Genomic DNA, 16,806 nt, shown 5'->3' on the forward strand with positions numbered 1-16,806 from the left:
CAGAGCTAGCCAGAGTAAGAAAAGGAAAGAAATCATGGTTCCTGCCCACAGGAGGCCTACACTTGGAAACAACAATAAAATCTATGTTCCATAATAGAAATATCAATAAGGTTGTAATAGGAAATTAGAAGAGTAAAAAGTTCTATATAAGGGGAATTATAAAAGAATCTTCATGGAAAAGAAACTTTGGGTGCTAGCCTTGAGGATGGATCTAATATTAATAAAAATGTGGCAAGGAACCCTCAGACAAAGAGAATATTGTGATCAAAATCAAAATAATAGGCCCTGGCCACTTGGCTCAATGAATAGAGTGTTGGCCCAGTGTATAGATGTCCCAGGTTCAATCCCCAATCACAGCACACAGGAGAAGTAACCATCTGCTTCTCTCCCCCTCCTTCTCCTTCTTTTCTCCCCCTTACCCTCTCACAGCTAGTGGCTTGAATGGTTTAAGCATAGGCTCTGGGCATTGAGGATAGCTCTGTTGGTCAGAGCATCAGTCTCAGGTGCTAAAAATAGCTCAGTTGATTCAAGCATCAGCCCCAGACAGGTGTTGTCAGGTGGATCCCAATTGGGGTACATGCAAGAGTCTGTATTACTAACTCCCCTCCCCTCAATTAAAATAATCAAATTAATAAAGTTTTTATATTAGGAAATAGGAAGAAAATGAAAATGCATACATGAGAAGGACCATACAGGTAAAGCATATGTTCTTAACAGTGGTGGTATCAGGAGAGGCAAAAAACTTCCAAATATTACAATGAGTGGTGGTCCTCTGAAGGACTACAGTACATAAAAATATGCAGTATATATGTAGCATTAAAATTGTGTGGGTTTGGGGAAATTAGAAAAATAAAGTGTCTAAAAAGTTTCCTTAGTAGGGTGATAAAGAAAAAGAGGTTAAGGAAAACTGAAGCAGAATAATAGGATTTAATGAGTGATTGGTAGAGAAACAAAGAAAAGTTTAAGAAGATTCTGGATGACAAAGAATTTTTGAAAATTAAAAACAAAATCAAAGGGGCTTTTTTTTTTGGAGTTAGAACACAATAAGTTTGGTTGGGGGAGATATCCAGTTTAAAATACCAATTGAACATCTAGCTAGAGACACAATCAGGTAGGTTGAATTATGAGATTGGTGTCTTGAAACGTCAAAACTGATGGATCTTTCTAAGGCAGTGCTTATTCAAAATGTAACCGACAGATTGTTGCTGTCCTACAAACTGTTTATTACAGGTGTGCTATAAAACAAGTTCAGTATGATAGTTTAATAATCATTTGGAATCCAAATTCACAATTGGTATACTAATTTAGTTGAACAAGATATAAACCAGTTTGGATGTTGACAAATTCATGTAGTAAACTGCATGTGATGAGAGCTTCATAAAAGTCACCCACCACAAGACCATATACTGAGCCATGACACTGGAATTAAAAAAAACACACACAAAAAAACAGTTCTTGAGCACACATAGTTATTGAGAAGCATGTACCAGTACATTGATTATGTGCCAATAATCATATAAAGATTATGACTTAATGAAAGTATATTCCAAAGTTTCTAAGATGGCAGGGATGATAGTAAGGTGGCTAACAAAGAGTATTCAAGAAATCAAGTATTCTAATTTTTAGGCGAATTTTTACTATAGGTATGTAAGTGCATTTTTACTGGAAGAGAATTCATAGTTTTCATTTGATTCTCAAAAATGCCTGTGACCTAAGAAAGGCTAATAACCAACGCAGTACAAATAACTTACCACCTTTATCTTTATACCCACAGTACCTGCCACAGACTTAGTTTATCCTTCTGACAAATAGTTATTGAAAGCCTACTACATGTCAGGCTCTGGTGATAGAGCAAATTTAGATAAGTCGACTGTTTTTTATTATAAGGGAAGCAGATAAATAAATAATTAATGAACAGGCAGAGAATAAAAACAGGATGATATGATAGAATGATTGCATAGCTACTTTAGACTGGCTAAACAAAACAGGCCACTCTGACAAAGCAATATGTCAGCCAAGATCTGAATGCCAAGATGCAAAGATTGTGATGTAGGAAGGAAGGCATGTAGGTCAGTATTTCAAATAGAAGAAATAGCTGCATCAGACTGTCTAAAGCAGAAATAAATTTGGCCTGCTCTGTGAATGGGCAGAAAGTCATTGTGGCTAAAGCATTATTAGGAAGAAGGAGAATGGCATCAGATAAAGTCAGAAAAGTAGTCAAGGTCCAGCTCACTGTAGTTAGTGTGAGGAATCAGCATCTTATTCTAACTCTGATGGGAAGACAATAGAATGTTCCAAGTAGGACAGAAATGGGATTTGATCTGAGTTGTTGAAGGATCACTCTAGGTGTTGTTTTGAGAATGGATGGGGGAAGGGGAACATGAGTGAAAAGAAGCAAGAGAAAGAGTAGTTCCCAATAACAGATGGGGTTTGAATGAGGGAAGCAGAAATAAATTAGTGGATTCAGGATATTTCATGAGCATAATAATTATTCTCAATGGATGGATGGATGGTGAATTATCAGATGCGATACTCAAGATTTATAAGGATTAAAAGATAGGTGAGCTGAACTTCAGAGAATGCCTTAAGGGTCGTGTGTAGATGAATACAAGACTGGTCAGTCAGAAACAGAGTGGAGGATGAGGATGGTATAGTCAATGTTGCCAGGGGAAAAGAATTTCAAAAAGTAAGGGTGATTATTAGAAATGTCATATGCTGCAAAAGAATCAAGAGCAAAGACAAAAACACTGAATTACCTGATTAAGTCCCTGGCAACCTTTCAGAGAATTATCTTGCTGGAGCAGAGGTGATACAAACAAGACTGTAGGGATGAAGATGTAATAGGTATATAGGAACATTTCTGTTTTTATTGGACATATTTCTAAAATCGCCGTGTATATAATTTAATCTTATCTGATGATAAAGAATATATAATCTTATATTGATGATAATAAACAGATATCTCGAAGGTTAAATATTTAAATTTTGTTGTTTACTTTTATATTTCCTGTCTCCTCCCCTCTGTCAGCTTGTCAACTTTGATTTCTCATCAAAGAGCATTCTTATCTCCTCAAGCTCCATCTGCCCACAAATTTCCTGAGATGAAAACTCATATTATCAAGATAGCTAGAACTGTGTCTAAATAAGAAGAAATAAATTCTAAGTATCTCTTCCACAGAGTAAAGTGCATGAACATTAGTGCATGCATTTTGTAACAACTACTTTGGCTAATCAACAGTTTCCTCCAACTCACCCGTTCTCAGTAATGCTCTCAAAGAATAAGGTTGCTAGATAAGTGTTTGTTTTTCATAAATCAATATATCCATGCCAACTTCCTCAATTTACATCCTATAATTTGAGGTCAATAGTTGTAAAAATACTATAAATTTTTGTAAAACTAATTTCATCTGGTACAGTTCTACTCATTCTAATACTAGTTCTTTCAATGAATATTTATTGAGCACCTATCATATGCCAGGCATTGTTCTGGGCACCAGGGAACAAAATAAAGACAAATTCCACCTTTGTGGAGTTAATATTCTAGTAGAGAAGACAGACAATAAGTTAAACCATAAGTAAATAAGTAAAATATATATTATGTTAGTGGTATGTGCTAAGAAAAAAAATAAAGCATATATGGGAAATGTCAGTGGAAAAGAGTTGAAATTTTTATACAGGGCAGCTAAGACAGGCCTCACTCAGAAGATGGCATTTGAATAAATAACTGAAGTGAGGGAGAAAACCATGCTGCCTGAAGAGCACTCCAGGAAGAGTATTAAGGTGCAGTTCCTATATTGTCTCCTCTATAAAATCTCTCTCAATGGCCTCCCACACTCACCCCACTCCACCCCATCCCACCACATCCATACACATAAAAATGAATTATTTGTCTCCTTGAGATTCCTTCACATTTCACAATTGGCCATTGACTGCTAGGCTAACAGTAATTCTAATCCACACAACAACCCTGTAATGTATATATTGTTATACTTATTTTAAAGATGTTCTGAGGCTCCATGTTTAAATGACCTGTTCAAGGAACAGCACTAAATGGTGGAGCTAGATTTAATTCATTCTGCTCTGTAGACCTACCTCTCTGACTATAATGCTCCCAGCCTCCTATTTTCCATAGCAAGCAAAAAAAGGAGAAGGGGACACTTTCGCTTATTCAAAAGCTCAGCCCTGTCTGAAAGGAAAAAGAATTTAAAAATAAACAACAAGTTCCCAAAATACAGTGCAAACTCAGAGAGTAAGTAAACTCACATGGGTACATTCTCAAAACCAAACAATATCTAATGACTTCAGCATAGGCCATAGGATACAAACTCAGCAGAAGCCCAAAAAATATTCTGTAACAACATGATAACATTTCTACATAATTATGGTTTGTCTTTGAATTTTTGTATAAACCAGACACACAAAAAAAAGTCTGGCAGCCCTTCAGTCTGCACACACAAACTCTATTTTAGAGTGTAAAAATCTTGTCAAGAGCACAACTCACTTACCATGGTGTCATAAAATAACTAAGCATGACCCAGTACAGGAAATTACTAGATTGGCAACACTTAAAGCCAGCAGTGTTAACTCTGACCATTACAATAGAGCTTCCCCAAAGGCTGAGCCATGTGAAGCAGCAGGTGGTGAGTTGAAGCTCCAGTCTTCCCACTTACAGGAACCTCAAGGAATCACTGAGCAAAGCTTCTTGCCTTCAAAAGTGAGGCATGAATCAATCAGGGATAAGTCAATACAGAACCCATGCCAGGTAATTCAATATAAGGAATGTATTACAGGATATTAGTGGCAAAAGTGTTAAGAGAGCTGAAAGGTCAAACAAATGAAAATGGTGCAACACAGAGATTAACAGCAGCAGGAAGTCTTTACAACACGCATGGGAACAGGAGCAAAGGCTGCAGGCCACAAGATCCTGAGAGTCAGGGCAATCCAACAGAGTTGGGGCTATTTGACAAAACCTGAAGGAGACATAGCTACTGCTGCAGGTGCTGCACAAAAGAGAAAGGAGGAACAATACTCAGGCTTCTCCTTCCTTCCTGACCTTCAATCTCCTGCTAGAGCCTTCTGTTAGCTGAACCTAGCCAGAATCCAGGAAGCCTGGGAAGTGCAACTGCAGGGGGGGTTGGGGGGTCCACTGCAATACAGAGAAGGATGGGAACTAATGGGGAATGGGAACTGACTGCAAACAGGTGACTTGTGCAAAATAGCCCCACACCTTCAGAAGGCAAGTCTTTTTGAAAGCTGCACAACAATGCAGTTTGTATGGATTTTTCAATACTTAGACTATACTATCAAAGTGTGACTATTTTATGAAGATTAAAGAGTAAAAACACAGAAACATTTTAGTTTTCCTAATGAATACAATGTAAAAAAATTTGCAAATGGGAAGCAGTAACAACAAAAATTTAAAAGCAAATTCTAATTGAAAATGTATCATGGTCATCGCTTGAAAAAGTGCTTAACATATATCTTAGATCTTAAACTAATACACATATATAATATGTTAATCATTCAAGGAGTACCTTAACTTTTTATTGGAAAGATGAGGTTTATAACTAAACTTGATTAACCACATTTAATTACGTGATGTGTCCCCATTTTTTGCAGTTCTGTCACAGCTAAACCATAGTGAGATGGGTCATATGGACCAGAAGTCCCCTGGGTTAATTTTAAAAGAGGACTTGGCCCTGGCCGGTTGGCTCAGCGGTAGAGCGTCGGCCTAGCGTGCGGAGGACCCGGGTTCGATTCCCGGCCAGGGCACACAGGAGAAGCGCCCATTTGCTTCTCCACCCCTCCGCCGCACTTTCCTCTCTGTCTCTCTCTTCCCCTCCCGCAGCCAAGGCTCCATTGGAGCAAAGATGGCCCGGGCGCTGGGGATGGCTCTGTGGCCTCTGCCCCAGGCGCTAGAGTGGCTCTGGTCGCAATATGGCGATGCCCAGGATGGGCAGAGCATCGCCCCCTGGTGGGCGGAGCGTCGCCCCATGGTGGGCGTGCTGGGTGGATCCCGGTCGGGCGCATGCGGGAGTCTGTCTGACTGTCTCTCCCCGTTTCCAGCTTCAGAAAAATTAAAAAAAAAAAAAAAAAAAAAAAAGAGGAGTTGAGGAGGTATACAAATGTAATTCCATTAAACACAGTTCATACTTCTTCAGCTGTTCTTTCCCAGGCCTGTAGGTTCAGGACTGTTACTGTAGGAAAGGTCCTGATTCTTCAAGGATAGTTATTTGGGAATGAAATATTTTGCTCCTTCCTCAAAGAGGAGGTAGAAGAAATAGAAGAAAAATATACAAGGTGATACATAACCATATATATTAGATATAATTCAGTAAAGAGGTCAGAAATTATTTTAAAAAATGAAAACACTACTATAAAGGTTCAGCTTTGTTTCAATTATGAGTCAGAAACAAAGAACAGAATTAAATTAGTCACCTACAATTCTACAGCTGCCGATATTTCTCCAACAGAAGTTCTTTTTCTAAATGTTTTTGTATCTTTTTAAAGATTTTATTTATTCATTTTAGAGAGGAAAGAGAGAGAGAGAAGGCAGGAGAGGAGCAGGAAGCATCGACTCCCATGTGTGCTCTGAGCAGGGAAGCCAGGGTTTCTAATTGGCAACCTCAGCGTTCTGCGTCAACACTTTCTCCACTGCGCCACCACAGATCACAGGCCAGAAGTTCTAAACATGGTGAAACACTCCTTTATATTTCATAACCATGCTATTTTATCCTAACTGTGCTAATTTTTTCTCTCTCTAAAGAGATAATGACCTTGTAAGATGGCATGTTCTGGAATAAATTGTATTAATAAGAAGGAAATTTGTATCAGATCTAATGTTAAAAGACATTATTAAATAAAAGTATTTAGAGTTCATAGTAGTGAGTCATGAAAGATTTTAAGCAATAAAGTAATAGGATCAGATGATTTCCATTTTAGCTTTGGAAGCACTGAGAAGGATGAACTCGAGAGAGGTTGCATTAAAATTATTAGCTGAAGTTGTTTGCCAGATGTTTATTTTATGTAATATTTCTATTTTACATTATTCAATACTACAGTTATTTATTTTCCTAGTTTTAGAGATGAGTAAACTTTAAGTGATTTCATCAGCATGACATAACCAATAAGTGACAAAGGTTGTAATCAACCTGGTCTGTCTGACACCAAAGCCTGTGTTCCGGGTATTGTACTATGATGCATCTTGTTTAATTCTGTTTTCAACTTTATATAGCATAATACCCTCCAGATTCATCCATGTTGTCATAAATGGCAGAATGTCCTTCAAGGTATGGCTGAGTAATATTCCGTTTTGTATATACACTACATTTTCTTTATCCATTCACCTGCTAAAGGACATTTATGTTGTTTCCATATTCTGTCTATTGTGAATAATGTTTCAATGATGCCTATTTCACAGAATAGGGAATAGAATTGTGGTTGCCAGGGGCTAGGGGCAAGGGGAAATGAGTTGATGCAGGTCACGGGGTAAACATTTTCAGTTAAATAAGTTCTGAGTACAGCAGGTCCTTGAATAATGTTGTTTCATTATGATGATCAGATGCCATAGGAACTTAACTCATTTATATCAATTAGCCTGTGGGAAAATTCATTTCATTATAACTCATTTTGCTTCAAGTCACAGAACCTATTGACAAGTTAAGTGAGGATTTATTGTACAGCATGGTTACCACAGTTAATAATATGATATTTGTATACTTGAAAGTTGCTAAGTATATCTTAAACACTCCCCCCACACACACAACAAAGGTTAACTATGTTAAGAATGTGAAGTAAAGAATGTGTCAACTATCTTAATCTTGGTAATTATTCTACAATATAAACATATATCAAATCATCACATTTCATACTTTAAATATAAATTATATTTGTCAATTATTCCACATAAAGTTAAAAAAACAAGTATACCATCCATTTAGACATCTAAAAAAATAAAATATTAATGAGACATTAATCTAAAAACCTTGATTTCTAATGTAGTCATGGCACATTTTTATACTGCGCCATGAATGAAGGCCATTTCTATAAAAAAGACATATTAACAATAATTTTTAAAAATTACACAAGTAAATGTAGTAAATTCCATTGGAGGAATTAAAAGTAAAAGTTTTGCCCTGGCCGGTTGGCTCAGCGGTAGAGCGTCAGCCTTGCATGTGGAGGACCTGGGTTCGATTCCCGGCCAGGGTACACAGGAGAAGCGCCCATTTGCTTCTCCACCCCTCCGCCGCGCTTTCCTCTCTGTCTCTCTCTTCCCCTCCCGCAGCCAAGGCTCCATTAGAGCAAAGATGGCCCAGGCGCTGGGGATGGCTCTGCGGCCTCTGCCTCAGGCGCTAGAGTTGCTCTGGTCGCAACATGACGACGCCCAGGATGGGCAGAGCATCGCCCCCTGGTGGGCAGAGCGTCGCCCCTGGTGGGCGTGCTGGGTGGATCCTGGTCGGGTGCATGCGGGAGTCTGTCTGACTGTCTCTCCCTGTTTCCAGCTTCAGAAAAATTAAAAAAAAAATAAAAATTTTAATACTTTATTTCCATTGTTTTGAAATAGTATGCAAATGACTAATCCATATCTTTATTTCACTGAACCTTTTTCTTGCAACAGTAAACATATTAAATTTTGCAGGCTCACCAAGTAATCTGAAGTATAAATTACAATGCTCTTTTCATACTCAACACACATATACTCATACCAATCACAAAACAATACTCAAGTTGCCATATAATGGCAACCAAACATAGTATTTTTTTGAATAGCTTATTTAAACAAGTAAAAAATTTTTCATTTTTCTTCATTACAAAAAAATGTTTTCTACTTGTCTTATCACCTAAGGAGTAATTTTCAACAGTATAGTATTCATATATGATAAATTGACCTACGATAAGATAATATGTATATGCAGTGGTTAAAAAGTATGGCCTTTGGAGCCAGGAAATTCAGTTTCATATTTAGCTGCACCATTTGTCAGTCAGAAACTTCAGGTAAATAGCTTTACATCCTTGAGCATCAGTCTGCTCACCTACACAGGAGATATAATACCTCAGAAGGTTATGTGAGTATTTTGTGTGTGTGTGTGTGTGTGTGTGTGTGTGAGAGAGAGAGAGAGAGAGAGAGAGAGAGAGAAAGTCAGAGAGAGGGACAGATAGGGACAGACAAACATGAAAGAAGAGACATGAGAAACATCAATTCGTTGCGGCTCCTTAGTTGTTCATTGATTGATTTCTCATATGTGCCTTGACCAAAGGGCTACAGCAGACCAGTGACCCCTTGCTTGAGCCAGCGACCTTAGGCTCAAGCTGGTGAGCTTTGCTCAAACCAGATGATCCCGTGCTCAAGCTGGTGACCTCAGGGTCTCGAACCTGGGTCCTCCACATCCACTGCAACCACCGCCTGGTCAGGCAGGTTATGTGAGTATTAAATGAGAAAAACTGTATAGTACACAGGACAGTGTCTGGCAAGCATTAAGTAAGTGACCATTTTTATTGATTTTCTCCCAATGTTCTTGTTGGTATTAATGTTAAATTTTTATTTAAATGTAAAAATATTTTTATTAATCTTAAAATACTAATATTAATATTTTAATTTATGAAGATTATTATGTTTATTAGCTGTCCTCCCTCATTTATTCATATATTTATTGAGCTCCTTACTATATGACTGATAATATACTAAGTGCTGAAAAAAAATTAATAAGAAACCATCCATGACTTTTAGTAATAAGGGAAAAGAAAGACAATTAAATGACTGCAATGCAATAATGGCTATCACAGAAGAGCTTAAGAGATGCCTGTAAAATGCAGAGATAAATCAGCCAAACCTGCCTGAGATGTGCCATTTCTCAGAGGAAGAGACACTGGACTGAGTCTGAATTAACACTTTCCCAGGTAGAGAGTGACACCTGGGGCACAGAGAAAACAGCCATCTGCAAAGGTATGAAAACTGCAGAGAAGTTGGTGGATTAGGGAATAAGAAACAAATATGACTTTTTCATCAAAGCTATCAGAAAATCAATCTCTCCCCATCTTTCTGTTGCTCAAATTACTTCATTCAACAAATAAAAACAGTATTAACTTAGTGCTTAACTTTGTAAGCACTCTGCTTGGTTCTGTGGGAGAGCAGGGATTAATCAGACTCAGATTCTGTCCTGAAGCAAGTTACTATTAGAAGAGAACAAAAGAAGTTTTTTTAGAAATCATAAAAAGTATTAAATGTCTCTAAAAAAATAAAATTAGAGTGGTATGGTTGTTTTCCCAAGGGAAATATAGAGAGGTGTATTTAGAAAAAAACAAATCAGGGATTCATAGGAAAATTCATATTTGACCTGCAGACCTTATTTCTCATAAAAAAAATATATATATATATATATCCACCAGCTCAGGGCCCGGCAATGCGATGGGCACTTTACATATTACACAACTCCAAAAGACAAAATAATTACAAAGGTTTATCTGAAGGCAATATACCTCATCCACATAAACCAATATTCTTCATTCATTAGATCTATTAATCACCTAACTCCTTCTAAGTAAATCTAGATACAGCTACAGAATCCTTTTCAACACAGCATGCCAGGAAGCCACAGCCAGTAGCTCAGAGTTAGCACAAAAGATAAAAGCCCTCTTACTTCCCTTCTTTAAATAATCTAAAATATATCCCTCAATTAAATTAGATAAAATGAAGGCTGCATATGTCAAACAAATTGTTTCAAGTGGTAACCGAACTTGCTTTTAATGATACCTTTATCCTACATTGAATGATATTACAAAATACACTCCTATGAAACATATTGTTGTATCATCGAAGGTGTTGTTCATCACATTTCAGTATATGCTTTAGAAATTTCTATCGGATTTCAGTACCTGGTTTATTTTTATCTTACAAATATTGTTTATCTCTTTGCACTAGCTGCCAGAAAACACAGTTAAATTAGTTTTCTACTTATAGAAATGTATGGATCTCATACCATGAATTGTATGTACCCATCCAGCTGAATTTTTTTTTGCTATTTTCCCTTTCTGAGATCCTCTCATTTATCTATTTATTATTATTATTTTGTATATATTTTAGTAAAATAGCTTAATTTTTTAAACAATGAAATTTTTTTTCTTTAATTAGCTTAGCCCTGGCAAACTAAACAACATGGAATAAACAAAGAGAAAAACTCTGCATAAACAAGTTTTCAATTGCTATAAACAACAATTCTGGTCCTGGACTGTTGGCTCAGTGGTAGAGCATCAGCCTGTCCTGTGGAAGTGCCTGGGTTTGATTCCTGGTCAGGGTACACAGAAGCGACCATCTGCTTCTCTACCCTCCCCTCACTCTTTTCTCCCTCTTTCTCTACTCCCATCCCACAGCCATGGCTCGATTGGTTGGAGCACATCAGCCCCAGGTGTTGAGGATGGCTCCATGGAGCCTCTACCTCAGGTGCTAGAAATAGCTCAGTTGCAAGCATGGCCCTAGATGGGCAAAGCATTGGCCCAGACTGGCGTTGCCAGGTGGATCCCACTCAGGGCACATGTGGGAGTTTGTCTCTTTATCTTCCCTCTTCCCTCTTGGAAAAGAAGGGAAAAAAAATGTTCTTATAATTCAGAGACCTGGAATATTCCTTCAAACATGTACACACATGTGCAAGCACATTATTCAAAAACAAAAATAATTATTTTTAAAATAAATTTAGATTACCTTTCTCACTAATATTTTTAACATGTTCTGAATACTTACTGTTTTCTATTCATAGTACAGCATGAGGCTCAAGGCATAAAGAATTTAACAAGATCCAATCCCTATTAGCTGGGAATTCACAATCAAGTCCTATCTTTCCTTTAAGAATACCCACAGTATTTGTTGATTATGATGCAATATTACTTTTGCTGTTTTGTTTGTGTTTGTGTTCAATTGAATCTGTTCTCTCATCATTTCTTTATAGGAAAGACTTCTATTTCCAAAGATTAAGATCTGTGAGAATGTCATCCAGGACCAGATACATAATAGACATTCAATAATTAATTTATCATATAGTCAAATTATATCAGTTTTATCCCCCAAAAATATTATCTGGGTATGGACATTATAAAATACAAGGTACTATATGAATGTTCACCACTATTACCATTATACTTCTAATAAGTTATAACAACATAATCATTGCATTTCATTTTTTAAGTATTTCCAAGTTAATTTCATCAAAATTTATTTTTCCCTGACAAGTTGTTTCATTCAGATAAAATATTAAATGGGTTGAATAACATTGATTGGTTGGGTGGAACTGGAATCTAAAACACCCTCACCAGACAAGCTCAAAAGCAAAGGCCTTTCACTCACTCACCACTTTCAAAGCAAGCATCAAAGATAAGATGTCCTTTCTTGGGCTGTCCACAGAATCCAGCTGGAAGCACCATATATTTGCTCACATTCCCTCCGATGGCATCATCCTTTCCCATATCATTGCCTATTAAAAAAAAAGTGATTTATGTTAAACAGAAATCAAAATGCACTTAGTAATAGAATCTAGTTAGATTTCTATCATTAATTTTCCCCTTTCCCTGTCCTTTTGTACTAATCCTGGCAATGAGAAATTAACAACATATTGTAGTAGAGTACAAAGAGAAAAAACATTTTGAAATCAGAAAAATATGGCTCAAATCTCATCTGTACTACACATTAATTCTCTTTGATGAAATCACTTAATCCCTTGAAGCCTCAGTTTCTCTCATCCATAAAAAAGGAAATAGTAAAATCCATGTTTCAAAATTTTGCTGAGCATTATATGAAAAATATCTACATTACTAAAATGCAAAAAATGTTCATTAAATTGCATCAATTATTTAATAATAACAGTAATATATTTAACTTGTCACAAATATATAATTAATTACTTTATTTTGAAAAAAGCAATAGTTCTATAGCTAGCATTGTAACTACCTAATGTTTCATCATCAAAAATTTGGGAACCACTGAATTAGCACAGAAGTAATAATTCTTACCACAAACTTTAATTTTTAAAAGGTTTATAAGTTTCATTTCCACATAGGATGTAGAAAGCTGGAAAGATTTTTGCTTCCACCTTAACAAGAAATATTCCAATAAAGAACAAATCATGACTTTTAACAATCTACCAGAAAACTGAGATTGTAGGGCAACCAATATTCTGATAACCAGGGAAATTCAGGCCCCATCAAAAGAAAATGGGAAGTAGGTATCAACTCCTCTATGGCAGAGCACAGAAGGAAGGAATACTGGATGTCATAACAAGTAAGTAAGAATAAATAAGCTAAATTTTAAAAAATTTATTGAAAGTCAAGTGAAGAGGAAACTTGACAGTGTAGAACCCGTGAGAGTCATAGGCATGAGAGGGAATTCACAACCACTGGCGGACTCCCGTACCTCTGTTGGGTATTTAGGAGAAAGATTAGGGAGAAGGCAAAAGACTAGAAAATGTTTTTCATTGTGATGTGTTGTGGACCGTAAATGGCAAAAAGCCATTGTAGATTCGAGGCTTAGCAAAAGGCTAAGTTCTTCCCTCTCCATCTCCATATTCCGCTATGATGCTGAGTATTTGCACCCACTCTACTTGCTTCCTTGGGTTGCTGGAAGCAATATACATGCCCTTCCTCTGACTTTTTTGTTTGTTTCAGATGTTGGTAGATTTCACTAATGTATCCTGTTTTTGTCTTGGGAGAGTTCCTGTCTTAGCATTGGATGTGCAACTTTGTATCAAGGTCCTTGATTTGCATATGGCTATATAATAAAGTGAACTGGGGCTATAGGGCACTCAGATACTGCCAGGCATTTTGAAGAGTCCTCCCAGTCCCATCATTTTTTGTTAATTCCACACCGTTATTTGGAGCCGCGGCTGGTCCCCAGCAGTGAAGCAGAAGGGGAGTGGCTTTTGTTATAGAAAAGGCATAAAGTCCCGCCAATATATGTTTCCCTCCCTCTGAAATAAAATTCTTAATCCACAAGAGGAGAAAAAACAAAATTTGTAACTGAGACCATTGCAGGAGGAGGAGCAGCAAAAGGAAAAAATTTTTACCCAGGTAAGGGGCCAGGAATAGTCATGGGCCTATGACTATATATCAACATTATTAGACAGCTCCTACCTCTAGAGAAGGGGTAGAAAACTCTGTCTTATACAAGACATCAAAGATCAAGGCATCATTGAAAGAGGAAAGAGAGATGACATTATTTTTTAAATCGCCACTCCAAGATCAGAATATATAGGGCCTAAGAGTGAGTATTTACCAGGACAACAGAAATACTCCTGTTTCCTTAAAACCAAGATAGCAAGCACTGGGTTACAAACAATAGCAATATACTTCTAGGGTTGTGTTGGGAAAATGAGTTTGTAAAATATGATTTTGGAATTTGCTCATTTTTATTGTTAAAAATGTCTGATGCCCAGGTATGTGACCTGTGATTACTTTCCTGCTTGGGAAGGGCCATTCTTATGCTAATGTTGCTGGAGGAGAAGTTTTCATGCCAAAAAGTTTTAAGAAGAGGCCATATTTTTGCAGAGTGAGAGCAAGGAGGAAGAGTGCTAGAGAAAAAGAAGCCATGTTGGCAGATGGGAACCAGAGGGGTGAGGGACTTTGTGAGCTCCGCTGAGACTGGTGGGGGCCTTAGATTCTAGGAAAAACCAGAATAGATTCTCTTGGTTGTGGAACCAGAGAATGTGTGAGTGGGTTTTGGAGCCCTCTGTGTGTTTGTTTTTACTCGTTGGCTGGTTGTGAGGCTAGAATAAAGGAATGGCCCACCAGTTTTTGACTCCGCAGTTCCTCTGCCTTCTGTCTGAATCTAATGAGAACCTGCACATGCCTCGCTGTGATGGCTGCGACTACTGGCCATTCAGGTAGAGACAAAAGTATTGAGAGAATCCACCTCTGTGGTAGTACTACTACCGGGAAAGGACAAAAGTACAAGGTAGAGTATCATATTGAGGAAAATATCCTCAATCACCCCAGCACTCTCCTTCACAAATAAAGTAGCACTAGAACAATCTGAAGCCAGTGACAAAATGAAGGTAACTATAGCAACAAAGAGACTCAACTCAGCTTAACTTCTAAGTGGATATAAGTGCTCAAATTACCTAGAAAAAGAAGTGTATCCATTCCCAGTGACCAGTAGTATTTCTACCATTTTCTACTGTTCTTGACACTAGGTATCCAGTAATCAATGAATGATTGTGGAGCATATAAAAAATCAAGAGAAAACAACCTACTCTCTAGGTGAGAAAAATATAAACAGAACTAGATTCAGAAATGACCAAATACTGGAATTATTAGACAATGAATTTAAACTAAAATTAATATGTGAAAGCTTCTAGTGAAAAAGGAGGACAAAATGCATGGACAAATGGGGAATTTCGTAGAGAGATGGAAACTACAGTAATGAGTCCAAAGGAAATGCTAAAACTAAAACATATTGTAACAAAGATAAATGTCTACAATATACACACCCATAGACCTGACACAATGAGTAATTAGTGAACTCTAGGTCAATAGAAATAAGCTGAACAAAGATAAAAGGGGAAAGAAAAAAGAAAGAACACAGCATCTAAAATGCTCTGGGATGATATCAAATGATCTAACATATGTATAACTGGAATTCCAGAAGGAGATGATTGAGAACAAGGCAGAAGAAATATCTGAAGAAATAATGCCTGAGATTTTTCCACAAAAAGGAAAGATATCTATAGACCCTTGAAGCACCAAGCAGAATACAGTTTTTAAACTGTATCTTTCATATCTTAAAATAAAAATTACATACAAAGTAACTAAGATAAAAAATTACAGTAGACTACTCATAAGAAACTGTGCAAACTAGAAGTCAAGGTAATGACAGCTTTAAATTATTGAAAGAAAAAAATGCTAACTTAAAATTTTAGACCCCATGAAGGTATCTTAAGACTTGTGGCTACAATAAAAGTATTTTGAAAGAACAAAAAATGAGAGAATCCATTTTCAACAGTCACTCTTATAAAAAATGTTAAAGGGCCCTGGCCGGTTGGCTCAGCGGTAGAGCGTCGGCATAGCGTGCGGAGGACCCGGGTTCGATTCCCGGCCAGGGCACACAGGAGAAGCGCCCATTTCCTTCTCCACCCCTCCGCCGCGCCTTCCTCTCTGTCTCTCTCTTCCCCTCCCGCAGCCAAGGCTCCATTGGAGCAAAGATGGCCCGGGCGCTGGGGATGGCTCTGTGGCCTCTGCCCCAGGCGCTAGAGTGGCTCTGGTCGCAACATGGCGACGCCCAGGATGGGCAGAGCATCGCCCCCTGGTGGGCAGAGCGTCGCCCCTGGTGGGCGTGCTGGGTGGATCCTGGTCGGGTGCATGCGGGAGTCTGTCTGACTGTCTCTCCCTGTTTCCAGCTTCAGAAAAAAAAAAAAATGTTAAAGGAAGTTTTTCAGGTTGAAGGAAAAATGATACTAGACATAAACTAAAACCTACAGAATAAAGGATTTCAGAAATTATATAAATGAAGGTAAATATAAATTTTCTTATTTGTAATCACTTTAAAAGGTAAATAATTGTCTAAATAAAAGATAGTAGCAATGTACTGTGTGTTTATGACATATATAAATGTAAAATACATGACAACAATATCACAAAATATTGGTGGGAGTAATTAGAAATGCATTGTTCTAAGTTTCTTAAACTACATATGTAGCTTTGGAAAGCAGATGGACTATAATAAATTAAAGATATATTTAAAAACTTAGGATAAACACTAAAAAATTATTATAAATATGCCAATAGTGAGGATAAAAAGGAACTAAAAGAAATAACTAAGTAATCCAAAAG

General features: G+C 37.3%; 1 protein-coding gene across 1 annotated transcript in view; it reads right to left on the minus strand.

Moving 5' to 3' along the window:
* The window catches only part of AGBL4 (AGBL carboxypeptidase 4), a 1,215,313-nt gene that overhangs the window by 1,088,732 nt on the left and 109,775 nt on the right, over positions 1–16,806 (minus strand). The window contains exon 2 of the mRNA XM_066376234.1: positions 12,339–12,461. Coding sequence (XP_066232331.1) covers positions 12,339–12,461 — 123 coding nt within the window. The remainder of the gene's footprint in view (positions 1–12,338; positions 12,462–16,806) is intronic.

The sequence above is a fragment of the Saccopteryx leptura genome, chromosome 3 (assembly GCF_036850995.1).
Source record: "Saccopteryx leptura isolate mSacLep1 chromosome 3, mSacLep1_pri_phased_curated, whole genome shotgun sequence".
In the NCBI taxonomy this organism is placed as follows: Eukaryota; Metazoa; Chordata; class Mammalia; order Chiroptera; family Emballonuridae; genus Saccopteryx; species Saccopteryx leptura.